The sequence below is a fragment of the Equus quagga genome, chromosome 1 (assembly GCF_021613505.1).
Source record: "Equus quagga isolate Etosha38 chromosome 1, UCLA_HA_Equagga_1.0, whole genome shotgun sequence".
Taxonomy (NCBI): domain Eukaryota; kingdom Metazoa; phylum Chordata; class Mammalia; order Perissodactyla; family Equidae; genus Equus; species Equus quagga.
Window position 1 is genome coordinate 136976836 of NC_060267.1, and position 26686 is coordinate 137003521.

General features: G+C 44.8%; 2 protein-coding genes across 4 annotated transcripts in view; one reads left to right on the forward strand and one right to left on the reverse strand.

Moving 5' to 3' along the window:
* The window catches only part of ARIH2 (ariadne RBR E3 ubiquitin protein ligase 2), a 49442-nt gene extending 45512 nt beyond the window's left edge, over nucleotides 1–3930 (reverse strand). The window contains exon 1 of one of the 2 annotated variants that reach the window (XM_046665442.1): nucleotides 2786–3930. The gene's annotated coding sequence lies outside the window, so the exon portion shown is untranslated. The remainder of the gene's footprint in view (nucleotides 1–2785) is intronic. The other variant, XM_046665439.1, reaches the window with a different exon arrangement.
* Nucleotides 3931–14226: 10296 nt separating this feature from the next.
* Nucleotides 14227–26686, forward strand: part of SLC25A20 (solute carrier family 25 member 20) — a 35865-nt gene continuing 23405 nt past the window's right edge. The window contains exons 1-3 of one of the 2 annotated variants that reach the window (XM_046679797.1): nucleotides 14227–14422; nucleotides 21584–21676; nucleotides 24949–25076. In XM_046679797.1, the coding sequence (XP_046535753.1) occupies nucleotides 14318–14422; nucleotides 21584–21676; nucleotides 24949–25076 (326 nt within the window). In that variant the 5' untranslated portion in view covers nucleotides 14227–14317. The remainder of the gene's footprint in view (nucleotides 14423–21583; nucleotides 21677–24948; nucleotides 25077–26686) is intronic. The other variant, XM_046679788.1, reaches the window with a different exon arrangement.

The following is a 26686-nucleotide window of genomic DNA, read 5'->3' on the forward strand; positions in this document are numbered from 1 at the left end:
CTGCAGGCGGCCCAGTGTTTTGTTGGTTCGAATCCTGGGCGCACACATGGCACTGCTCATCAAACTACGCTGAGGCAGCATCCCACATCCCACAACTAGAAGGACCCACAATGAAGAATATACAACTATGTACCGGGGGGCTTTGGGGAGTAAAAGGAAAAAAATAAAATCTTAAAAAAAAAAAAAAGTATTCAAAGTTAACAGCTGACAATAATTTAACCTGGGGTACTAGCGATGGAAAAGGATACTCAATTCCCTCTCTCAGTTTGAAAACCCACCACCTTACCCCTATCGTTCAGATTCCCTAAGCTAACTACCACAATTTCAATCCTAAACGTTACATAGAGGTTAACAAAGTAAACTGTACCTGACTTAAAACTGGACTCATATTATAAAGGCACCTCCACCGTGGTAAACTAACATTTACAGAACACTGCCAACATTACAGATCTCACTTTACTCACGAAAAAATTATTTTCAAATAAAAAATGTCCCCAATAGGATGCACACCAAGCAATATTAACACCCATTTCCCACCTCTCTTTGGACTGCCCAAGGGCCATCTGACTTTCTCAAAGACACAGATCCCACTATCCAAGACTAAAAAATTACTACTTGCTTACCAAATTAGAAATTTTATGTCTACTTCTTTATCCTTTAAAATTTCTTGGAAAACCAGAGCTTACAACTTCCAAAAAAATACCTCAAATGTAGACAAGCAAATATAAGCTAAATGAAATCCAAGTCCAAACAATGATTGTGGAAGGTTATTTCCAAAATAGTTGAGGAATAATTGATTTCTTTTAACCTCTTTTCTTTTCTATTTCCTCAGGGAAGCCTGCTCTGGCCTGTTAGATTTGAATCAGGTCCCTGATTTTGCCGCCCCCCCACCTTTTTTTTTGGTGAGGAAGAGTGGCCCTGAGCTAACATCTGTTGCCAATCTTCCTCTTTTTTCCCCCCACCCCAAAGCCCCAGTACATAGCTGTATATCCTAGTTGTCGGTCATTCTAGTTCTTCTAAGCAGGATGTCACCACAGCATGGCCTGATGAGCAGGGTGTAGGTCCACAGCCAGGATCTGAACCAGTGAACCTCTGCTCTGTTACCTGTATTTTTATGTAACATATTACTTATTGGGCAAATAGTATCTATGAATTTTGCTCCCATCTAAAAATTATCACTACCAATAACAGCTCTCATTTAATGAGACCCAATTTCAGGTGAGGTTCATTCTCATTAAATCTTCACAACCCTACAAAGTGGTTATCATCTCCTTCTTACAAATGAGGAAACTAGAGTTCAAATAGGTTAAGTAACTTGCCCAGAATCACACTGCTGGCAACCAGTAGGACCCAGCATGACACTTCCACCAGATCCATGGCCTATGGGGATTCATAACTCCCCATCACCCTCCCAGGGAGCCTAATACTATCCACAAAGCCCCCAGAATCACAACAAAAGAGCATGCTTTTCACTTTCTCCGGATTTCTCCCCTGGATTTGGGCTTACAGGTTTCCCATAGGTCTCTCACTAACTAAATACTCAAGAAGCAGGGGAAAACTTCATGCTCCCCCTCCAAAAAAAGAAAATGCCCCTTTGTACTTACTGAGTGTTCTAGGTCCAGATTTAAATAAAAACTTAATTTTTAATCTTTTCAAAGTTAAATATCCCTATTCTACCTGAAAGAGCACTGACATTGTTCAAACGGGCTAGTATGTTATTATTTTATTAACAGAACTGATAACAATGCTTTGATCTCCTTCAGATGTTGAATATTATCCCTATATCCAACACAGAGAAGGAGTAATAGAATTACCTCAGAGCCAAAGTCATGTATTCAAAAGACCTGACACTCACCCTGGACTAAAAGATCCAAACTGAAGACTTCTCAGCTTACAGCTGACAACAACAAAACACAGACCTTTTGGTTAGTCTGACAATGTTTATTCCAGATACAATATTTAGCAATGAATGGTCGTTTACTAAGTCTACATCTCCGAAGAGAAATACTTGGCACAAAAATAGTTTCAAAACCCTACGCTATATCTGTCCCGTCTGATGTGGCAGCCACTAGCCATGTGTGGTTATTTAAATTTAACCCAACTTAAAAATTAAATAAAATTTAAAATCTGGTTTTTCAATTACACTAGCCACAAGTCAAATGCTCAATGGCCACATGTGGCTAGTGGCTACCCTACTTATCAGCATAGGTATAGAACCTGTCCATTGTGGCAGAAAGTTCTACGGGACAGGGCAACAATCAGTAGTGAGGTGAAATCATCAGAGAACAAGGCTGCCTCTCCCGCAACCAGCACAGCAGCGTCCGGTGAGGCGCCGGGATATCCGCGAGGACACGGAGTCCAAGCGCTGGGGAACCCTTCACAGGCGGGCGTTAATTAGCCGCGCGGGCGGCACTGCAAGAGCTCCCAATGAAGACTCGAGTGGGGAGCCCCGGAAGCGGCGCGTTTTCCCCGGCGCAGCCGGCGTGGAGGGCCCAGATGCGCCGGCGCTAGTCGGTCAGAGGTACTGGCCTCCGACCTCTCCGCGAGCTGAGAAGGCAGCGGAAGGAAGAAAAAAGGAGACGCCGGGCGCCCGCCTGCAGCCTTCAGCCGCCCCTCAGCGGGCGGCGAGGGCGCTGAGACCGTGTAGAGGCGGCCGGGGTCACCGGGGCCTTGCAGGCGGCGAGGAAGGCGGAGCCCCGGCCGGGCTAGGGAGGCGCGCGGAGAGTCCACCCCCTCCCCCGGCCCGCCGGGGTAAACAAGGCCGCAACTCGAGCCGCGCACTTACCCGGAGCCGCGGCCCCGCGGCCGCTGAGCCCGGGCGGGCCAGAGCGGGTCGGGCCAGGCCAGAGGGATAAGACCCAGGCGCGGCAGCGGCGGCGACGGCGGGCCGACGCCGGTCAGGGCCCGCGCTGCTTCCTCCGGCGGAGCCGTCGCCGCAGCTCCGGAAGTGCTCAGCGCGGTTGCGTCACTTCCGGCCTGGGGTTGGCCCGGGGTCGACCCGCGGTCGCCAGGGTTGCTGTAGGCACTGGGCAATAGCGCCCCTCCGCCAGCCGTCGGACCCAGAGTCTTACCGGGGTACAGCCGGTGCCAACTGCGGCGGGAGGCAGCAGAGGAGCGAGTTCGGCTTATTGGAGGATGATCAAAGCGTCTCTTCCGGCTGTCGCCTACCAGCGCCGCCCGCCGGGATATTTTTAACCAGCGTTTTTCTGATGGACTTCTCACTTCACTGTTTGTACTCGGGTGTCAGACACGGAGAAAACATCCTGACGTCCTTGGAGTGGATAAAAGATGGTTGTTTCCCGGCCGTTATCTGGTCGAAGGAGAGTTGGGCCTTGGGGATCAGCGCGCTGGGCCGGGAATTTCTGCCTACGTTCTGAGGCCGTCGCCTGGTGGCCCTCATGCCGCAGGACCACGCTGGGCTTCCGCTTCCTTCTACCGCGGCCTGGTTCGCCGCCCAGTTTTCTGGCTTTCCATTTACCTTACAAGATTGAATCTTAACTGCCTTGCTGCACACTTACTTCCGACAGTGTAGGAAGTGCCATTATGACTTCCAGTACCTTCTAGGACCTGTTGTCAAGTATTATGGATAGGTAGAGCCACGAAGCCTCGCTCAAGTTACTGCTGCACCACAGTAGAAACGCCGGTGTGAAGCCAGTGATGTTAGGGAGCCTCCTGGCTGTGCAAGTCCGTACATAACCCAAACTATTTACACCCCATACACGAGTTGTGTGTTTACTGATAATCAAGATATCTATGTGTAACAGGCTTTCTTATTTAGTTCTTGCGTGTATTTGTATATTTCTTATATGTGATTTTCAGCTTCCAGTTTAACTCAGGTGCCAATCTTAAGGAAAAAAATGTCAAATTAGAAACTCTTGCTTTGAGTAACTGGTAATAAATCTTCTCCAGTGAATACAAGGGAAACAGTCTTTCTGTAGAATTATTGCATTTGCAAAATAGAGAATGAGGTCACATATCAAGCACAGGGGTGCACACACAGCATATTGGAATCTTGGGGCCGGCCTGGTGGCGCAGAGGTTAAGTTCACAAGTTCAGCTTCTCCGTGCCCGGGGTTCGACGGTTGGGATCCCAGGTGCGGACATGGCACCGCTTGGCACGCCATGCTGTGACAGGCGTCCCACATATAAAGTAGAGGAAGATGGGCACGGATGTTAGCTCAGGGCCAGGCTTCGTTAGCAAAAAGAGGAGGACTGGCAAAAGTTAGCTCAGGGCTGATCTTCCTCAAAAAAAAAAAAAATATATATGTATATATATTGGAATCTTGTTTATTATGATTGGTTCACCTGTCTTTCCCCTGGTAAAGGTGAGTTGCCTTTAAGGACACAGATCTAACCTTGTTTTCAATATTACTTTATTAAATAAACATTTATTGGGCTGATAACATTTTTAACTAGTGGCAATTTCTCCCCAGGAAATAAAGATTTAAAAATTAAGCCAAGGGCTGGCCCCATGGCCCAGTGGTTAAGTTTGTGCGCTCCGCTTCGCGGCCCAGGGTTTCACTGGTTCAAATCCTGGGCACGGACATGGCTCTGCTGGTCAGGCCACGCTGAGGCAGTGTCCCACATGCCATGACTAGAAGGACCCACAACTAAAATATACAACTATGTACTGGGTGGGGGGATTTGGAGAGATAAAGCAAAAAGAAAAACCCAAAAAGATTGGCAACAGTTGTTAGCTCAGTTGCCAATCTTTAAAAATAAGTAAATAAATAAAAATAATAAAAATAAAAATTAAGCCAAAACTTTTAAGGATATGTATAAAAATATGTGCATATATATGTGCTTTGGAATGGTGCTTCTAGTAGGAAATAGTTTGCAGCATCCCAAATGCCCAAAAGTAAGGGTTTGTTAAATTATGGTAAAATATACAATTTTTGACAATTGTTAAAGAAAGCCATTAATAATGATGCTGTACTAAGGCATCTATTGACAAAGAAACATATTTGTGATATACTCTTAAGTCATAAGAATAAGATATAAAACGATGTGTATGATATTCCATTTTCAAAATATATATGCATATAAAATATATACATATGAAAAACAGTCTCTCATGGTTTCTGTGAGACAGGAATCTGGACAGGCCACAGTGGGAATGGTTTATCTCAGCGCCTTGATGTCTAGGGCTTCAGCTAGAAGAGTTGAAGGCTGGAAGCTGCAATCATAGGAAGAGTTATTTACTCATGTATCTGGTGGTTGATGGTGACTGTCAGCTGGAGCCCTAGCTGGGCCTGTTAATCAGAACACACACACACACACACACACACACACACACACGATCTCTCCATGTGGTAACATGGTGGCTGAGTTCCAAGGACAACTGTCTTAAGAGAGAGTGAGCCAGGTGAAAGTTATCTCCTTTTATGACCTAACCTTTGAAGACACACATTGTTAATTCTACCACATTTTAATAATCCAAGCAGTTACAAAGGTCCTTTTGGTTCAAGGGGAGGAAATAAGGTACCGCCCTTGATGAAGGAATACCAACATCAAATCACATTGTGGGAAAAGCGTATGGAATGGGATATAGGTTGGTGTGGCCATCTTTGGAAAATATAATCTGTCTGGGGCCAGCCCCATGGCTGAGTGGTTAAGTTTGCGCGCTCCGCTGCAGTGGCCCCAGGTTTCACCGGTTCGAATCTTGGGTGCTGGCGCCGCTCATCAGGCCATGCTGAGGCGGCATCCCACATGCCACAACTAGAAGGACCCACAACTAAGAATATAGAACTATGTACCAGGGGGGCTTTGGGGAGAAAAAGGAAGAAAGTAAAATAAAATCTTAAAAAAACATATAATCTATCACACAGCATATATTACATATATATCTTATACATACATCTTTCATCTTATTCATGTTTGCCTTTATTGATTATAATTACACTAATTATTGATAAAGTTGTAAAAAAATAATACAAAAGTATTAATAGCAACATGAGAATATTTCCATTAACCTGCTCAGACTCCCTTTACCCTATCCAGGGTTGTTGCCACTGTCTATAGAGTTTGGTTCCCATCCTTCCAGGACCCTTTCTATGCATCTACATACATATCTATATTGACAGCTATACACACACATTTACACAAACTTCTTTTTTCGTTAATAGGCTATTATAAATATCATTCTGCTTTTTTCACTTAGTAGAAGGTGCTATTATTATCTCTCTTTCACAAATTAACAAACTAAGGAACAGAGAGGTGTGGTAATTGCTCAAGGTAATAAAGCTAGTATGTGGCCAAGCTAAGATTTTAACCCTGGCCATCTTGCTCCAGAGCCTACACTCTGTCCACAGTGCTGGACCCTTCTCAGTATTTCCTGGTATGAATGTATTGTCATCTGTTTGACCATACTCCTTTTGCAGGTCATCTGTTTCCAATTTTTCACAATTACAAATAGTGCCGGCGGGAACACCTTTGGATGTACTTCTTTCTGCATAGATGTGAAAATGTTTTGGGTTATATTACTAGAAATGGAATTGGTGAGTCAGCTGCTGTGCTTGATTTACGTTGTGATAGATACTGCCAAATCACCTTTTAAAAATGCCTCTGGTTCTTTGAGCCCAGCTAAAAGCCAGGCACCATGTTGTTAGATATAATGGTGAGGAAAAGAGATCAAAGTCCCTGCAGCCAAGGAGCTTAGGTCTAGTAGGACATGCAGAAATTAGAGGAATCGTTAAATAAGTATGAAATTGCTAGGAGTACTGCACAGGAGAGTCAGAGGGCTCTATCTTCAGCCTCTGCTCCATCTATGTAGACTCATTTCCTAGTCTTCTCATCCAATCTCTTTACCTTAGTACCTCCAATACATTGATGACTTCCAGGTTTTTATTTCTAGCCCTAACCAAAATCCCTGAACTCCACACTCAATATATTTCATTGTCCATTCAACACTTCCATTTGAATGTTATATTGGCACTCAAATTTAGCATGTCCCAAACAAAACTCAATTTTATCCCCAAACTTGCCATCCCCCCAGTACTTCCCAGCTCAGTAATGCCACTATCTTTCACTGTTTACTCAGACCAAAAATTCACAAGTCTCCCATGACTCTTCTTTCCATTTCAAATTCCCCATTCAATCCGTAAGCAATTCCTATGTGCTATACCTCCAGAACATGTCCTAATCTGGCACTTCTCACCACCTACTGCTGTAGTGCAAGCCACTATCATGTGTCCCCAGATGTGAGCAGGTCCCTTAACTAGTCCCCATGCTTCTACCCTTGCTCTACTATGTCTGTTCTCTACATTGTCTAGGAAGGTCTTTTTAAAGCATAAAACATGCCGTTTCCTTGTTCAAAATCCTCCAAAGCTTTCTACCACAGGCCAGCCTTATAGGATTTGAAGCCAGATGCCCAGGGTTAGAATCCCAGTTTGGCATATTCCTAGCTGTGTGAACTTGGGCAAGGAACCTCATCTCTCTGTGACTTAGATTTCTCATTTGTGAAATGGGGATAATAATAGCACCTTCCAATGAGTGAAACAGCAGAATGATATTTACAATAGCTTTTTTATTAATGAAAAAAAGGGTTTGTGTAAGTGCGTGTGTGTGTGTGTGTGTGTGTGTGTGTCTAGCTGTAAATACATATGTGTATGTATATGCATAGAAAGGGTCCTGGAAGGACATGTATGAAATACTAATATTTTATATTCCTGTTTTTTAGGTTGAGTTCTTTAATCCATCCACAATTTGTGTTTGGTAGGATGTGTAGAGAATTTAGTTTTATTTTTTCTAATTTGATAGTCAGTTGTCCAACACCATTTATTGCATAGATCATCCTTTATCCACTATTTAGAAAAGCTGCACCTTTATTGTGATCTAAATTCCCACGTATACATGGATCTGTTATCTGGACTCTCGGTTCTGTTTTGAGGGTCTGTTTGCCTATTCCAGCTCCAATACCAAAATGTGGTTTTTTGGGGGGTTTTGTTTGGTTTGGTTTGGTTTGGTGAGGAAGATTGGCCCTGAGCTAACATCTGTTACCAATCTTCCTCTTTTTGCTTGAGGAAGATTGTCACTGAACTAACACCCATGCCAATTTTCCTCTATTCTTTTTCAAAGATTTTATTTTTCCTTCTTCTTCCCAAAGCCCCCCAGTACATAGTTGTATATATTTTAGCTGTGGGTCCTTCTAGTTGTGGTATGTGGGACACTGCCTCAGCATGGCCTGATGAGCAGTGCTAGGTCCGCGCCCAGGATTTGAACCAGTGAAACCCTGGGCCGCCAAAGCAGAGCACTCGAACTTAACCACAGCCACAGTTTTTTTATGTGAGATGCCACCACAGCATGGCTTGATGAGCTGTGTGTAGGTCCACATCTGGGATCCGAACCCACAAACCCTGGGACACCAAAGCAGAGTGAGCAAAGTTAACCACTATACCACCAGGCTGGCCCTCATGGTTTGTTTTTGATCTATAGAACAAGCTATCCTTATGATCTTTTTCAAAAATTCCTTAGCCAATCTCTTACAATTTTTCTTTCATGTAAACTGTAGATACAGGTTAATGTGTTTCTTTTTTTAAAATCCACTGGGGAGAATTGAGTTTCCAAGATTAATTTAAGGGTAGTACTAATATCCTCAATATCGAGTCTTTGCAACCAAGCAATATATCTTTACACTTATTTTGTTTTTTTAATGCATTTGAATTTTTACAGTGTTTTTTGTGTGTGTGGGGTTTTTTTTTTGGTGAAGAAGATTGGCCCTGAGCTAACTTCTGTTGCCAATCTTATTCTTTTCTTTTCTCCCCAAAGCCCCAGTACATAGTTGTATATCCTAGTTGTAGGTCATTCTAGTTCTTCTATGTGGGATGCCGCCACAGCATGGCTTGCCAAGCAGTGCCATGTTGGCACCCAGGATCTGAACCAGCAAACCCCAGGCTGCTGAAGTGGAATGTGCACACTTAACTGATGTGCCACCAGGCCGGCCCCTTCCACAATGTCTTTTTAAGAGAATTTGTCAGGTTGATCATTTGGCTTTCTAATTTGCTTTCTAGGAGTGACTATGCTTTAATTCAACTCACCAATGGAGTATTTTTATTTTTATTTTTTGAGGAAGATTAGCCCTGAGCTAACATCTGCTGCCACTCCTCCCCTTTGTTTTTGCTGAGGTAGACTGGCCCTGAGCTAACATCCATGCCCATCTTCCTCTACTTTATATGTGGGACACCTACCACAGCATGGTTTGCCAAGCAGTGCCACGTCCGTGCCTGGGATCCAAACCGGTGAACCACGGGCCACTGAAGCAGAACGTGCACACTTAACTGGTGCGCCACCGGGCTGGCCCTACCAGTGGAGTATTTTTAGAATTCAAGATTTCTTGTGGGTTCTTTTTTCCTGGATGCCATTTACTTTTAGGTGTATTGAGTTTGAGATTCCTGTGGGCAGTTGGAGAGGCAGGGTTGGAGCTCATAAGAAGTATAGAGATTGGGGAGAGTTCAGCACAGACCTGAAGTCTGAGGCAAGGAAGAAAGAAAGAAGAAGAAAGGACCAAAGAAGAAACATTGGGAAAATTAGTTCCTGTCATTCATGTTTAATTCCTAAGGTCTAGGAACAAGGTTTCTTATCTGAGGTCCAAGGATGGCTTCAAGTTCTCATGAAATTGAAAGCAAACCTGGAAGTGCATATGCATATGTACATTTTCCCAGAGAGAGGAGACCAGGATTGACGGCTAAGAGCCGCTGGTTGGACAATGTCTAGCATATGAAAGTAATTCAATATACATCTGCGTCCACATATTATGGAATGGGGAGAGGAAGGACACTCTGTGTTGATGGAGAAAGACAGTGTAAAGCCCTGGGGTAAGGAAGAGGGCAGTTAAATAACAGGTCTGTGTAGTAAACCAGGAGAAGCTCAGTTTGCTCAGAGATGAAGAAACATGCTAGGGAAGATCAAGGTTGAAGAAGTGAGCTAGCATGAGATTTGAAAAGCTTTGACTGCCCCTGAACCACTTGAATTTTATTCTGATGCAATGAGGAACTGAGGAGGTTTTTTTGCTAGGGAATGACATGGATTAAATTTAGGAAAGTTTTCTTGCTATGTGTAAGTCTGGTAAAATGAGGAGGTAGGAAGACCATTTGTTTAGTGGATTATTGGTTACCCTATTAGGATTTAAGAGAACCTGGTGGGCTTGAGGAGAGTCCACATTGAGGTCTGTCATGGAGGGGCCCATGTTTACCAGGAGGGCTGTTCTATATCAAACACCATCTCTTCCTGAAGCTGCTCTGAGTGCAAATTGACTCTAAATTAGCTTCTCTTCTGCAGCCAGAGCACTACAAGCCATAAATGAGAGAAACAAGGTCCCATTACTAAACCCTGAATCTTAGACCTTCTGTCCAATAAAACTCCTGAGCTCAGTCCAGCAATGAACACAGAGTTGTGAAACTGGAGGTGCTCAGTAAACACGTGGCCTACATACTAACACAGTCCTGCCCTCTCATGGTGGAAATTCCCCATAATCTGTGGGAAACAAAGATGATGATGTTGGCTGGGGTAGGAAGTCAGGAGGAAACCTCAGGCCTTCTTGAGAGCTGACAACCTGTTTTGCACCTGAGCTCTCTCCTAACAGCCCTTTCTTTATCCAATGTCTGAGATTCTTCTCCTCAGCCATACTGAAGCCCTTTGAGGACAGGAACCCACTTTCTAACTCACTCAACAATCATCTTTTTAAGCACCTACTGTGCGTTTGGCATGATGCAACCTTGCTTTACATCTTGTGAGCTGTCTCCTTGCATAGCTTGAACATTCTTCCTTCTACCTTGGAGGTTCTTAACAATGGATGCTTCTCACGCTCAAACTCAATCTCAGAGCTTTAAAGACTCTTGTGCCAGAATTCAATTCCAGAGTTTCAGATTTAGAGCCTTGGAAATTCCAGGGCATTTAGAAGAAGCTTGCCAGGTGATGCCACACACACCAGATACCACTACCACGACCTCAGGGATCCTGTCTTATCAGCGGCCCTTTCTCTTTTCTAGATATTTCCCTCAGCCTCAGTCCCAAACACTGAAATCTAAACCCTCCTTTAACCTTTGTTCCTTCCTCTTCCCTGCCAAGCTCCTCGAACCAGTAATTTACTCTCAATGCCTCTGCCTTCCTGCTACCTGTTCAGTATTCAACCCACCACTGTCAGCTGGCAAACTTCTAAATGTCACCAATGACTAATAGTTAAACCTAGTGAGCATTTAAAATTCCTTAGTTTGACCCAGTATTTGACCATTTCATCCCTTGGACTCAAAGGCACTATTCTCTCTATTTTCTTCTAAAACACTCATAGAAACTCTGCTTTGGGGGATTCTCCTTCTGTGCCAGGCCCTTTTCCATAGTACAGTCTTGCAGAGGTGTATATACATCTTTATGCTGAAGACTTCCTCGCCTTTGTCTCTGGCTTTCACCTCTCTCCTGGTTCCCAAGCTGTACATCTGACCATGTAGGTCCCCAGATGTGCCATGGGCACTGCAATTGCAGTGTGTCTGAAACCCAGAGCTGCTGCAGGTTTTCTGGTAATGCCTCTGGGTTCTATTCCCTTTTCCATCCTTCTATGACCCCTGCTTCAGTTCATGCCTTCACTGCCTCTTGCCTGGACCACTGTAATTCTCAACTAGTCTCCCTGCTTCCAGTCTCCCCCAATGCAAATTCATCCATTCAAAATATATTTTCTAAAACAAATCTGCTCATGTCACCACTGTGCTTAAAATTCTTCCATGGTTCCCTATCACCTCCTAGAAAAAGCCTATAGCACAAGGTAGACAGGCTTTTGGGTCTTGTCCCAGCCTCCTTGCCTTCCACTCCGCTACAGGCCTTCTGGACCACCCAGACCCAGTCACTTTCTGATCCCCATCCTAATCATTGATAAACAAATGGCAAGCAATAGGATATATTGTTTGTTTGTTTGTTTTGAGGAAAGTCAGCCCTGAGCTAACATCTGCTGCCTATCCTCCTCTTTTTGCTGAGGAAGACTGGCCCTAAGCTAACATCTGTGCCCATCTTCCTCTACTTTTTATATGTGGGACGCCTACCACAGTATGGTTTGCCAAGCGGTGCCATGTCCGTACCCAGGATCTGAACCAGCGAACCCCGGGCTGCCAAAGCGGAACTTGTGCACTTAACTGCTGCGCCACCAGGCCGGCCCTCAATAGGATATATTGGAATATATGAGGAAGCCATTGGTGTAAAACTAACTTGGTCTAGACTTGTTTTTTCCAAAAGGGCCTGACGCAGCCGTCGAGCATGCATTGCACATCTGCTTTAAGCATTTGCTATGTTCCAAAGACAAGAACAAATGCCCTTAAGATAAAGGTGCAACTTCCACCACACTGGCATTTCTTTAAGGAAAAGCCTCTTTCCCTAGGCTGGGAATTGATTGCGGCACTCACCTGTGACCACCCAGCTCGAGACAACAGACTTGTTACCTGCTGTGTCCATCAGTCGCTGTGCTGACAGGGCAATCTCATGACTATTGACATTTCAATCATATGTGATACATGCTCTTTGACTGTAACCACTCTGAACACCCCCACTTCTTTGGAGTGCTCCATTCCTTTGTGGAAAGACTCTCCCAGGCTATATGGTTCTCAAATAAGGCTCATAATAAACTCACCCCAATTTTGATTTATAGATTGGCTATGGATTATTTGCGTCAACATCCTGTTACTCATCTTTTCACCCCCAGCATACATGGTCCTTCTTTCCCACTCCAGGCTTCCCTGTAGCCTGGGAGTGGTTATAGAGGAAGACTGTCATCAGGTCAGGTTGGCAGTGAGGTACCTGCTGCAGGGTAGAGGTGTGTCTATTGTTCACAGCTTTTTAATTTGAAAAATTTCAAACATACAGAAATGATGATGGGGCCGGCCCGGTGGCACAGCAGTTAAGTGCACACGTTGGGCTTTGGTGGCCCGAGGTTCACTGGTTCAGATCCCGGGTGCAGACACGGCACTGCTTGGCAAGCCATACTGTGGCAGGTGTCCCACGTATATAGTAGAGGAAGATGGGCACGGATGTTAGCTCAGGGCCAGTCCTCCTTAGCAAAAAGAGGAGGATTGGCAGCAGATGTTAGCTCAGGGCTGATCTTCCTCAAAAAAAAGAAAGAAAAATATAGCAAATACTTGGCTATTGTCCACCTAGACTCAATAAGGTAAAAACATTAACATCATCCTTAACTCTTCTCTCACATACCTTAAATTCTATTCATTAACAATTCTTTTAAATTCTTCCTTCAGAATATGTCCAGAATCTGAACAATTCTCACCACCTCTTTGCTATGCCCTGACTCAAGCCAGCATCTCCGATCATGACCTTTAGCTTCCTCAAGGCTCCTTGCTTCCTCCTTGCTCCCTACAGTCTATTCTCATCCAGCAGTCAGAGGGATCCTGTTAACTCATAAATCAGACTATGTCACTCCCCTGCTCAAAATCCCAGAATAGCTCCCATCTCCCTCAGAGGAGAGGCTGATGTCCCCATAGTGGCACGCAAAACCCAGTTTGATATACCACCATTACCTCCATGTCTGCATCAGCTACTCCTCTTCCTCTCCCTCATTCTGTTAACAAAGGCCTCCCTGTGGTTCCTCAAACAAGCCCGGCACAGCACATCTCAGGGCTTTTGCATTTTCTTTTCCTCTGCCTGGAAGGTCCCTCAACCTCCACCACATAACTATGGACAGGACTCATTCACTCACCTTCTCAGGTCTTAAATCTAGTCACCTACTCAGTGAAACCCTCCCTTACTCACCTAATTAAAATTGCAAATTACTCGCCCCCTCATACTCTCTGACCCTCTTTCCGGGCTTATTTTTCCCCATAGCAGTTATCACCATTTGATACACTATGCATTTTTCACTAATTTATCTTTGTTATGGTCTTTGTCTTTTTTAAGCTCCACAAAGACAGGGCCTCGTGTGCTGTGCTACTAGTTACTAGCTCTAGAAGGACGCCTGGCACACAGCAGAGCGCAATCTACCTCTGCGGAGTGAGTGCAGGAATAGGAGCCCAGAGGGAGAAACACTTAAATCCAGGACGACTTCCCGAAGGAGTGAGTCCACCCGCGGGCACTTCCAAACACCGCCTAGGCAGCGTCACGGCCAGCCCCTCTCCTCAAGCCACGCCCATGGGGGGCGGGGTGAGGCCTCGACCGGAAGCAGCCTCCCCCAGCGGAAGCCGGGCGGGGCAGTCTAGGCCCTCCTCCCGGCCTGCCCCTGGATAGTGCCCCGCCCACAGGAAAGTGGGTGAAAGGTCGGCGGCGGAGGCGCTGTGGCCCGGGCAGTGGAGCGGGCCGGCGGCGAAGTGACAGGCGCTTTGACGAACGGATGAACCATGGCAGACCAGGTGAAGCCCATCAGCCCGCTCAAGAATCTGCTGGCCGGCGGCTTTGGTGGCATGTGCCTGGTGTTCGTGGGGCACCCGCTGGACACGGTCAAGGTGCGAGGGGGCTGGGGCGTGGGCTATACGGAGGAGGACTGGGCGAGGCGCGGAAAGCAGGGTCTCCCGCGACACGCGGCCTCGGACAGAAGGGGACCTGTGGGAGCTTCTGTGAAAAATCTAGGGAATCTCCTTTTTACTTCTCTTGGGGGTCGGGGGAAGCTGTTCCTCGCTCCCCCAAGAGCCGGGCCGCGCCAAGTGAGAAGCTTCCAACCGCTCATGAAAGGCTCTGATTTAAAGTTCTCGTCTGGCAGCCTCTCCTGACCTTGCACCACTTCTTTGGGGGTGGGAAAGAAAAAGTGCCTCCCCAAAGCTCTGATTTCAGCAAACCTTAACATTATCAGCAAGGTTGAAACAGGTCGCCTGTAAAGCCTGCATCAAGAAGAAAGCTAAAGACAGAGGCACGTATTCTAAAAAAGTCTTTTGGCACATTCCTCTGGGGCCAGAGTCCCCATCACTATCTCTTCGCATCTTTCCCGCCCCAGAGAGGAGCTTGGCCATCTTCAGCCTGTCACCCCACGTTAGCCTGAGTGGCCTCTTGTGGGAAGCAATGATGCCCTCAGAGACTCAGCCTCTTCCAAGGAGAGCAAGTGACCAATTTTGCCCAGGGTCAGGCTCATTCTCACAACTCCCAGGTAAGGAATCCATGGTCAAACTGAGGCTCTGGAAAGGAGGAAACTCATCAGGGCTTGTTCCCTGGTCTTCCCCACATCAGGCCTCAACTCTTTCCCGTGCAACACTTTCAGCAAGGTCTTGTTGGAGACTAAAGTCCATGCCCTGTGACTTAGCATTCAAACCTTCATCCTAGTTTTCTAACCTTATTTCTGGACACACATTTGGAGGAAATTGACAATCATGGCCATGGTGGGCCTGTGGGGAGCAGACATGAGCCTTATAGAGTGGGAAACCTGGGTAGAGGGCTTATTAGAATGTCAGATCGGGTTTCCTCTATAGGGAAATAGCTTTAGGGACACTTACTCTTGGCAGATTTGGACAACAAAGTGCTGCCTTTAGTCTATGAGAAGAGCCAGGGTTATGCTTTGGCAAGACCAGGATTAAAGCTACTAGACTGGTTGGGGCACTGTGAAACAAGTCATATGTTTATTCAGCTAGTGGTAAATGCTGTGTGTGTTAGTGCTTCTTACACAGTCGTTCTAAGCAGCACTGTCTAGTAAGGGAGAGGAATTGTCTGGTCTCTCTTCCTGCTCTTGATCTACGTAGGCAGATTAGTTCCAGGCATCTGGGACCTCTCTTTAAAGAAAAAAGATTTAAACTCTTATTTGCTGCCTTATACAAATGTTGCTCCTGCCTCTGTATCCTCTTGCCCTTTCTCCCCATGAGATGTCACTCTTAGGGAGGAACCAATGACCTCTGTACTGAAATGTAAATGACTGAAAATGCTCGCTGATATTTTCAATAGCCGGAAAGCCTCTTTTGAGCTTAAACCAAAATCACAAATTGCTGTCTCCTGTCCTTTTGATCTCAGAGAGCCAGACGGACTTGAATCAAAGCCTGGACTAGAGCACTTTTAGAGGTCCAAGGTGACTAGCTGTGGCCTGAGAAAGCAAGAGCTGTGGCACTTCAGAGTTGGAGCTGGGAAAGGCTCTATGGCAGGTGGCAGAGGGCTAGCTGAGTTCTGCCTGGAGAAGTAGGGAGACCTAGACATTCTGGGCAGGAGTGAAGGATGATATAGGCTTGGCAACGGGAGTCCGACTGTAAAATAAGACCAGCCATGGAGGACTTTAATGTTCTTGCTGGCCTGGATGGCTGATGTTATGATGAGACAAGTTTGAGATTTATACAAAATCACAAAAAAAGGTATCAGTCGGAGGTTTTGATCCATTTCTCTCTCCCTACTAACTGGGGGAGGTTGTGCCTGACCGTGGAGGATCTAAGGCCGCTATAAGGGATTTTGGATGTAAAGCAGTGTGAGGCTCTGGACATTTCTACTGTTGTGTCCTGTAAACCCCTCAGACTTGCATGTCACCTCCATTGCCTAGAGAGTGGTTTCCTTAGTGTGGCATGTAAGGCCCTAACACATAAAAGAATGAGAGATTCTAAAGAAGTAAAGGAACAGCATAGTGAAGATGGTGTTTCAGAAAGATTAGTATGGTAGCACCCTAAGAAAGATTTCCAAGCAGAACTCTGAGCAGAAAAAGCAGCCAGGAAAAAGACTGCAGAAGTGACTGAGCGTATCAGTTATCTATTGCAGTGTAACAACTTATCCCAAAACTTAGTTGCTTAAAACAGCAGCATTCATTAACTCTCACAGTCTTTGTGAGGCAGGATTTTGGGAGCAGTTTAGGTGGGTATTCTGGCTCAGGGTTTCTTGTGAGATTGCAGATGTTGGCTGGGATCCAGAATATGTAAAGAATTCTTACAACTCAATAATAATAAGATAATAATGTAATTAAAAAATGGGCAAAGGACTTAAATAGACACTTCTGCAAAGAAGATATACAAATAGCCAATAAGCACATGAAAAAATGTTCAATCATTAGGGAAATGGAAATAAAAACTACAATGAGATACCACCTCATACCCATTAGGATGGCTACTATCAATAAAACAGAAGATAACAAGTGTTCGCGAGGATGTGAAAATATTGGAACCCTTGTGCACTGTGATTGGGAATGTGAAATTGTACAGCCAGTGTGGAAAACAGTATGGCAGTTCTTCAAAAATTGAAAATAGAATCACCATATAATCCAGCAATTCCACTTCTGGGTATATAACCGAAAGAATTGAAAGCAGGGTCTCGAAGAGATACTCATACACCCATGTTTATAGCAGCATCATCCACAATAGCTAAAAACATGGAAGCAACCCAGGTGTCTACCCATAGATAAATGGATAAGCAAAATGTGGTATATACATACAATGGAACATTATTCAGCCTTAAAAAGAAGGAAATTTTGACGCTACAATATGGGTGGATCTTGAAAACATTATACTAAGCGAACTAAGTCACAAAAAGACAAACACTATATGATCCCACTTACATTGAAATACTTAGAGTAGTCAAAATCATAAAGACAAAAAGTAGAATGGTGGGGGCTGGCCCAGTGGCACAGTGGTTAAGTGCACATGTTCCGTTTTGGTGGCCTGGGGTTCGCCAGTTTGGATCCCAGGTGTGGACATGGCACCACTTGACAAGCCATGCTGTGGCAGGCGTCCCACATATAAAGTAGAGGAAGATGGGCACGGATGTTAGCTCAGGGCCAGTCTTCCTCAGCAAAAAGAGGAGGATTGGCAGCAGTTAGCTCAGGGCTAATCTTCCTAAAAAAAAAATAGACATTTCTCCAAAGAAGATACACAAATGGCCAATAAGCACATGAAAAATGTTTGACATCATTATCCATCATGGGCATGAAAATCAAAGTCACAATGAGACACCGCCTCACACCCACTATGGTGGCTATAATCAAAAAGACAAATAATAACAAATGTTAGCAAGGATGTGAAGAAATTGGAATCCTCATACACTGCTGGTAGGGATGTAAAATGGTGTAGCTTCTTTGGAAAACTCTGGCAGTTCCTCAAAAGGTTAACGTAGTTTAGCATATGACTCAGCAATTCTCCTAGGTATATACCTATGCTAATTAATTTTATGAGTCAACTTGATTGGGTCATGGGGTGCCCAGATATTGGTCAAACATCCAGGGTATATCTGTGAGGGTATTTTTGTGTGAAGTTAGCATTTGAATTTGTAGACTGAGTAAAGCAGATTGCCCTTGCTAATGTGGATGGCCCTCATCTGATCAGTTGAAGGCCTGAATAGAACAGAAGGCTGACCCTCCCATGAGTAAGGAAGAACTCCTCCTGCATGACTGATTGAGCTGGGACATTGGTTGTTTCCCGCCTTTGGACTCAAACTGAAACATTGGCTCTTCTTGAGTCTTTAGCCTGCCAACTTTTGAACTGGAACTTATACCATCGGCTCTCCTGGTTCTCAGATCTTCAGACTTGGACTGGAACTATACTATTGGCTCTCCTTGGTCTCCAGCTTGCTGACTGCAGATCTTGGGATTTGCTTGCCTCCATAATTGTGTGAGCCAATTCCTGATTTTATATGTATAGTTGTTAGTGGATTGAGTCGATTCTCACTCTTAGCGATCTTGTGTACAGCAGAGTGGAACCTTGCCCAGTCTTTTTGCGCCATCCTCTCACCTTCTAGTGCTAAATCAGACAATACTTCACTGCTATTCATAGGGTTTTCCTAGCCCATGTTTTTGGAAGTAGGTGGCCAGGTCCTTCTTCCTAGTCTGTCTTAGTCTGGAAGCTCCATTGAAACCTGTCCACTGTGGTAGACCCTGCTCATATTTGAAATACCAGTGGCATAGCTTTCAGCCTCACAGCAACACGCAGCTGCCACAGTATGATAACCGACAGACAGGTGAAGTGGTTCTCTGACTGGGAAATGAACCCAGGTCACAGTGATGAGAGCACCAAATCTTAACCACTAGAACACCAGGGCTGACATATATATATATATTCCAAATCCTACTGGGTCTGTTCTTCTGGAGAATCCTGACCAATGCAATATCCAAAAGAATTGAAAACATATAGCCACACAAAAACCTGTACACAAATGTTTATAGCATTGTTATTCATAATCAAAAAGTAGAAAAATGCAAATGTCTGTTGTCTGATGAACAGATAAACAAAATATGGCATATTTGTACAGTAGAATGTTATCCACCAATAAAAAGGAATGAAGGACTGATACATTCTACAACATAGATGGACTTTTAAAATGTTATGCCAGGTAAAAGAAGCCACACATTGTGTGATTTTGTTTATATGAAATATATAGAATAGGCAAATCCATAGAGACAGAAAGTGGATTAGTGATTGCCAGGGGCTGAGAGGAGAGGGCAATGGGGAGTGACTATTAATGGGTGTGGTGTTTCTTTTTGGGGTGATGCAAATGTTCTAAAATTGATTGTAATAAAGATTGCACAACTCTGAATGTGCTAAAAATCATTGAATTATGTACTTTAAATGGGTGAATTTTATGTTATGCAAATTATTTCTTAATAAAGCTATTAAAAATACTGGACCAAAGGACCCCCTCCACCCTCGCAAAAAAAGATGTTGACTGGGACTGCGCTCATCTGAAGGATTGGCTTCCATGTGGTTTATTCCATGCTGGCAAGTTGGTGCTGACTGTTGTCAGGAGGCTTTCTTTCTTCCACACGTGGCCTTTCCAGGCTGCTTGAACGTCCTCATGACATGGTGACCGACTTCCCCCAAAGCAAATAACCTGAGACAGAGACAGGTAGAAGCTGACTTTTTTTTATCACCTACCCTTAGAAGTCACATGGCATCAATACCACGACATTCTATTCAACAGAAGTGAATCACTGAGGGGCTGGCCTGGTGGTGCAGTGGTTAAGTTGACATGCTCCACTTCAGCAGCCCAGGATTCACAGGTTTGGGTCTGGAGCACAGACCTAGCACTGCTTGTCGAGCCATGCTGTGGCAGGCATCCCACATATAAAGTAGAGGAAGATCGGCATGGATGTTAGCTCAGGGCCAATCTTCCTCAGCAAAAAGAGGAGGATTGGTGGTCGGTGTTAGCTCAGGGTTAATCTTCCTCAAAAAAAAAAAAAAAAAATCAAAGAAGTGAATCACCAAGTCTGGCCCACATTCAAGGATAGTGGAATTAGGATTTACCCTTTAAAGGGGAAAAGTGTCAAAGAATTAGTGGACATAATTGAAAACCACCACACTGGGTAAGGATGGATAAGGACTTGGCCTAGGAGAAGACTCAGACAGAGAGAGGAAGTAGTTATGATTCTGGATTCATCGTGACAGACCACTCCAACAGACTTGGTGCCCATGTGATAAGAGCAGGAACAGCAAGAGGAAGTAGTTAGAGGTATTACTAGGGTTTCAAATCCTAAGAAAGAAGGTAGGTAGGTGGCTCTGGTACAAATAAGACATACCTCAGGAGGGTGAGATTCTGCAGATGATTTGAGTAGGGAGAGCTTCTCCAGTGAGCTGTGAATGTAGCCTTAAAGGTAGGGAGAGAGGTCTGGAGATTGCCGAGTGATAGTCATCACTGAACAGAAGCTGAAGCCCTGGAATCTGAGTTTTCTGAAAGGGGTAGTAGACCAGATGAGCGGGGTGCTTAGCCTTGGAGAATGACTGCAGTAGAAAAGGAAACAAAGGAGGAAGTATTGAGAAGGGAGGTTTAGAGAGAGAAAGGGCCAACCTGGTGGCCGAGTGGTTAAGCTTGGCATGCTTCACTTCAGCGGCCTGGGTTTGATTCCCGGGCACAGACCTACACCACTTGTCTGTCAGTGGCCATCCTGTGGTGGCAGCGAACATACAAAAAGAGGAAGACTGGCAGTGGATATTAGCTTAGGGTGAATCTTCCTCAGCAAAAAAAAAAAAGAGAGGGAGACAGTTGGAAGCATCGGATACACCAAAAAGTTGAGAAGGATGAGGAGCAAGAAAAGTAGGATTAGATCCACCTCACTCCGGAATGCCTTTGTTGAGTACCTTACCTGACCACCAGCATGCCACTGCAAATGGAAGTGGGGTGGTGGCTAGAGCTGGAGCTTTGCATCAGCCAGGTCTGGTTACTGGCATGTCACTTGAACTCACTAAACCCAGTCTCATTTGTAAACTGGGAATACCTATCCCATTGGGTCATTCTGGGATCCATTAGATAAGAAATAAATGATGAAAATAAGTGGATGAGGAAATCAGAGGAACTGTTCCTCTCTCTCAAAGCATACTACTGGGGCAGGCTTCGTGGCTGAGTGGTTAAGTCTGCGTGCTCCACTTTGGCGGCCCAGGATTTCACTGGTTTGGATCCTGGGTGCAGACATGGCACCACTCATCAGGCAGCGTTGAGGCAGTGTCCCACATGCCACAACTGGAAGAACCCACGACTAAAATATACAACTGTGTATTTGGGGAGAAAAATCAGGAAAAAACGAAAAAAGCATGCTACTAATGACTTGTGAGCAGAGGGTTTGAATAAATTGGAGGAAAGAGAAGTCTGAATCCAGCAGGTTAAGTGAATGCTGAAGACATGTACACAGTAGGTATAGCTTTCTCTGTTGAGTTTGGCAGACAATTGGGCCATTGCTACCGATAGGTAGTTCTGATTCTGGGAGATGACTATCTTTTAACTTCTGGTTTCAGGTCCGACTGCAGACACAGCCCCCAAGTTTGCCTGGACAGCCGCCCATGTATTCTGGGACCTTTGACTGTTTCCGGAAGACACTTATTAGAGAGGTATGGTATCTCGGTGCTGGGCATTCCTCTCGCTCAGAGGAACACATTCATAGGGTTGGTTTGTTACTCCCAAATAGGGTGGATAGGGTGACTTTATGTAGTTCTACTGGAGGTCTAGCCCACAGCTGTGCGTCTCTCACTGTGCCTTCCTATGCCCTCCTATTGTCATCGATCTGGAGTCTTTGATAGTTCCAGCTACTGTTTTATACGGGTGAATGAAGCTAATAAAATGGTTCTCTGTTTTGGAAGGCAGAATTTAGACTGCAGGGAATTAGTAAGAAATAATTGGAGACGTGAAATAGAAGAAAGGGCATAACTGGATCAGTCAGTTCCACAGGGATCAGTGTCAGAAGTTCACATAGAATCTGGAGGAAAAGTCAGCCAGTCTGAGGAACAGTGGAATCTTCAAACTTCTAGACAAGGACACTAAATTGGTTTGGGATTATTGAATTACATAATAAGTTTTCAGATGTTTCTTACAGTGAAAACATGGATTTTTAAAGTTTTAATTACTAGTGATATTACTCACTTCCCTAGCACATGTTATAAAAAAACCTTGTTGAGAACTTTTCCTTTGCTTCCTAAAATGTAACTTTCATATGAATAAATACTCTATTAAATATATAGTCTTTATTAAATATACAGAAACTGAGGAGCAAGTGTCACTCAGATAAAGAGGGGATGCTGGTAAGTGATGGACTCAACCTTGGGGGGAAAGTGTTCCCCAGGGTTCCTGCAGGACCCAGGCATGGAAGCAAGATTTTGAGGTGGAGCCTACCCAGCTACCCATGCGTGAGATGGTGCTGCCTTTTCTTCTGTAAGGTGCTCTTTCTTTGATTTGTGCTGCCCAGGGTGGAGTCTGATCAGTGTCTGATGGAGGCTTTAGGTTCAGGTCTGCTCAGAATCCTTTGCCCTTACGAAAGAGAGACAGGTTTACATGCCTCTTGGTCAATAAAGATTTTAAGCACCTGTTTAGCAGCTGGGCAGTATGCTGGGTGCTGGGGACCTGGTTAGAATGGCTTGTATAGACCCAACTCCCTACAGAGTTGAATAGGCTTCCTTAGTCCATATTTGTACGTGTCATTGGTTTTTGCTGTGCCGGACTGAGCTCTTTGCTTTCTGGAGCTGCCCGGCAGAGGCCTTAGTTGTGCTGCATGGAACTGAGTGGGCCAGCCAGCACAGTGAGGGGAAGGCTAGAGGAGTTATTGAAAGCTTGGGCTTGGCCTCTCAGGACCTGGGCATCCTTCTCAGCCCAGGTGGGGAGCTGTGGGAGGGGCTTTGGAAGAACTTTATCACATGCTACTTTCGTAGATCCTCCTCAGAAACGTCTCTGTCCGTTCGCCCTTTCCTGTTTACTGCCTCTGCACTTTGTCCTCAGTGAGTCCGCTTGCAACCTGTAGCAGTGTTAGACCTTTGCAGGATCCAGGAGGAGTGCTGACGAGTACAGTTTGCCCCTTTGGTTCTGGAAAGAAGATGGTTGTGAATGCCCAGGGTCTGCAGTGAGGCAGGTTCTCCAGCCTGGGTCTGTGGACCCTCCCAGGGTGCAGCCCGCCCCGTTTCTCCTGCCACTCTCTGTAAGGAGCAACTTCAACATTTTTTGTATTTGTTTTTAAAATTATTCCTTATTTTGTATTAAAGTGATATAATCACTTAGTTTGTTACTGAAAGGCTTGGAACAAAGTAACAAAGTGATCTTTACACCTCTACCTCTATCCCATTCTCCAGAGGCAACTACTTTCAGCTGTTTATGCTGTTTCTATAACTACATAGTACACGTTTACTACTGTATTTTATACGTTTGATGTGTTTTAGCTACCTATTTGTGGTAGACGATTTTAACTGACATTCCCTATCCCCTTTCTCACCTGCCCATATAATTTTATCACGCTTTCTGGTTTAATCCTCTTCACTGTTTTCATGATTATAACTTTATATATGTTTTTTCTGTTAAGCAAATAATCTACTATGATGTACATTTCATTTCTTCTGCAATTTTTTGTTTTTCTTGAGATTGAGTTAATAATTGCATCAGTTTCTTTTGCTTTTTTTTCCTTTGGATCGCTGTCTCTGTTATCCTGTATACTGAATGCTCTATAGAGTACCTTTCTGTTTGGTTTTCCAGACTGCTTAAATAGTTATAACCTATTGTTCCAATGTGTGTTGTTTTGCTTTGTTTTTCTTGGAAACATCCCTCCTGGAGTCCTCCATCCTTGTACTCCCATGTCAGCTGGCTTCTTCCAGGCCCACTGCGCCCAATACCATCCTGGAAATCCCCTTCACCTCTCTTGGGCTGAATCTTCCTCTTCCTTAGTTTACTAACTTTGGATGCAGTATCTATCTATGTGACTGTCTGTTTATTGGCTACTACATTGTTGCTTTCATTACCAAACTGTACTGATGAAAATTAATGTGCAGTCTTAGTATTATTATTATTATTACTTTTTTTTGAGGAAGCTTAGCCCTGAGCTAACATCTGCTGCCAATCCTCTTGTTTTTGCTGAGGAAGACTGGCCCTGAGCTAACATCCGTGCCCATCTTCCTCCACTTTATATGTGGGACACCTACCACAGCATGGCTTGCCATTCGGTGCCATATCCGCACCCGGGATCTGAACCGGCGAACCCCGGGCTGCTGAAGCAGAACATGCAAACTTAACCACTGCACCACTGGACTGGCCCCTTAGTATTATTTTTAGCAATAAATTCTCCATGTCTTAATACTTGGAAAATACAATTTTTTTAATCACCTGTAATCTCACCCCAAGGAAGTCAGATTACATTGTATATCCTGTTTTGTGGCCTGCTTTTTTTTCACTTAGTAGTCTCCTTTCATGATATGATGTGATTTTATGAGTGTATGATAGTCCATTTATGGAATTTCCCTAAGCTGTCTCATTAATATCCTATTTGGGAGCTTTTAGGTTCATTCCAAAATTTTGGTACCTTATAAATGCTTGATGTCATTCTTTTTTATATCTCTGAGTATTTCCTTAGAATAAATTTCTAGTCAGAAGATTTCTTGATGAAAGCGTATGCTGCATATTGCCAGATTGCCTTCTGGAATAGAAGTTATTTCCAGTTTTTTCAGCAGTGTGTAAGAGGACAAGTATTTCTGATAAATGTGGAGGTTTTCTGCTATTTAAAAGCTCTCCTCTCTTGGAAGAGAGGTAAAGGAAGGAAGCTACAGGTTAGAGAATACACTGCTTCCCTGTTTCAGCAGTGTAAAGGGTGGTGCTGTCTGTAAACAGCTTCTGCTTATGTGATTCCTTGCAGGGCATCACAGGGCTATATCGGGGCATGGCTGCCCCCATCATTGGGGTCACCCCCATGTTTGCTGTGTGCTTCTTTGGGTTTGGTTTGGGGAAGAAACTGCAACAGAAATGCCCAGAGGATGTGCTCAGGTGAGTACTTACAGGCCTGGAGCACTTGATGCTGTTCTGCCTGCTGGTGTGACACGGGTTAAAGGAAAGAGCCTTGGCAGACAGCTAATGGCTGTCCTCCTGGGCCTCCCGAGGCTGCTTCTGGGAGTTCCTCGTGAGGGAGGTACTTTAGTTTTTTTTCCCCTGTGAACCAAAAGGTTTCGGAAAAGGCCTCCCCAACTCCCTTTCCAGGTTGTCATAATTTCTTCTGTCAAGTAGTATCACTTACTGGGGTCAGCCCCATAGGGCTGTTGGATGGTTTGAATGCTAAAATGTGTGTACAATGCCATGATCAGTAGCTGATGCTTCAGTACTGATAACAGCAGCTTGTTTTCTGTCACCTGATTGGGAAAGGGAGGTTCCAACTTTTGTTTTACTACTTCTTTTTTTTTCGTGAGGAAGATTGGCCCTGAGCTAACATCTATTGCCAATCTTCCTCTTTTTGCTTGAGGAAGATTGTCCCTGAGCTATCATCTGTGCCAGTCCTCCTCCACTTCATATGTGGGATGCTGCCACAGTATGGCTTGATGAGCAGTGTGTAGGTCTGTGCCTGGGACCCGAACCCATGAACCCTGGGCTACCAAAGCGGAGCACGCAAACTTAACCACTATGCCACCAGGACAGGCCCTGTTTTACTTCATTTTTATAACATGATTATAGTTATTTGAGATACTGGTTTCTCTGTTAAAGTGAAATAAATTAGTGTATTTCTTTTTAATAAACTTTAAGGATTTGGATTTGAGTATGAAGGGGCAGATGAGTCAGAATCATAGCTCAGAAATTACCAAGTAGTTAATGAAAACAGAGACTTCTTGGGATGCAGGGGAATTTTGAGTGGAAATATGGGATAACAAGGTGCCCTCAGTCTGAGCTGTGCAAGATGACAACTCCCGGGCGGGGCTGCAGGTAGCACAGGACCCACAGAGGCTGGCCAGGCTTGGGATCCAGGAGCTCAAGGGAGGAGGCCCAGGGTGCCATGCATTTGTTTTCTTTCACTACTTTAGGCAACAGCAGACTGAGGTGGCCTTGGTGTAGTAGAGATGCTTGTAATGTGAAACTCTATTTCTGGAGTCCTTGTGACCCTCTGAATGTGCCCAGCTTCTATATACTGGTGGCCCCAAATGTGGCTGTATGTGGGGAGGGGGTCCTCATGAAGCTGTTTGACTGTTGGTAGTCCAAATGTCCCATGGACACATATCCTCGCCGAACACCTGGTCTTTTAGCTCATGTGGCAACTCATAGCCGTACCAGGGCCATACATGAGAATCCCCAGTGGGATCACTGCTTGTACTTTGGCCTGTGGTTTTGTTCCCTGTACAATCACATTAACACTCTGAGAAACACCCTTCCTGCTTGAGCAAAGATTGAAACACTCTGGACCCCACCCCTATAATCCTGCCATGTTCTGAATCCTGAATGTCAGCCCTGCCATGTTCCCCTCTCTGTGGTGGTATTTGGGGATAATATGGAAAGGAGCATTACTACAGCCTTGGGGTGGAATCCCAGGAGGGTCCATTACTCACAGATGCCTCCCTGGGGTGGGGTGGCAGGTGGCAGAATGAGCCGGGCAGTCATAGAGTGTCTACACGGTA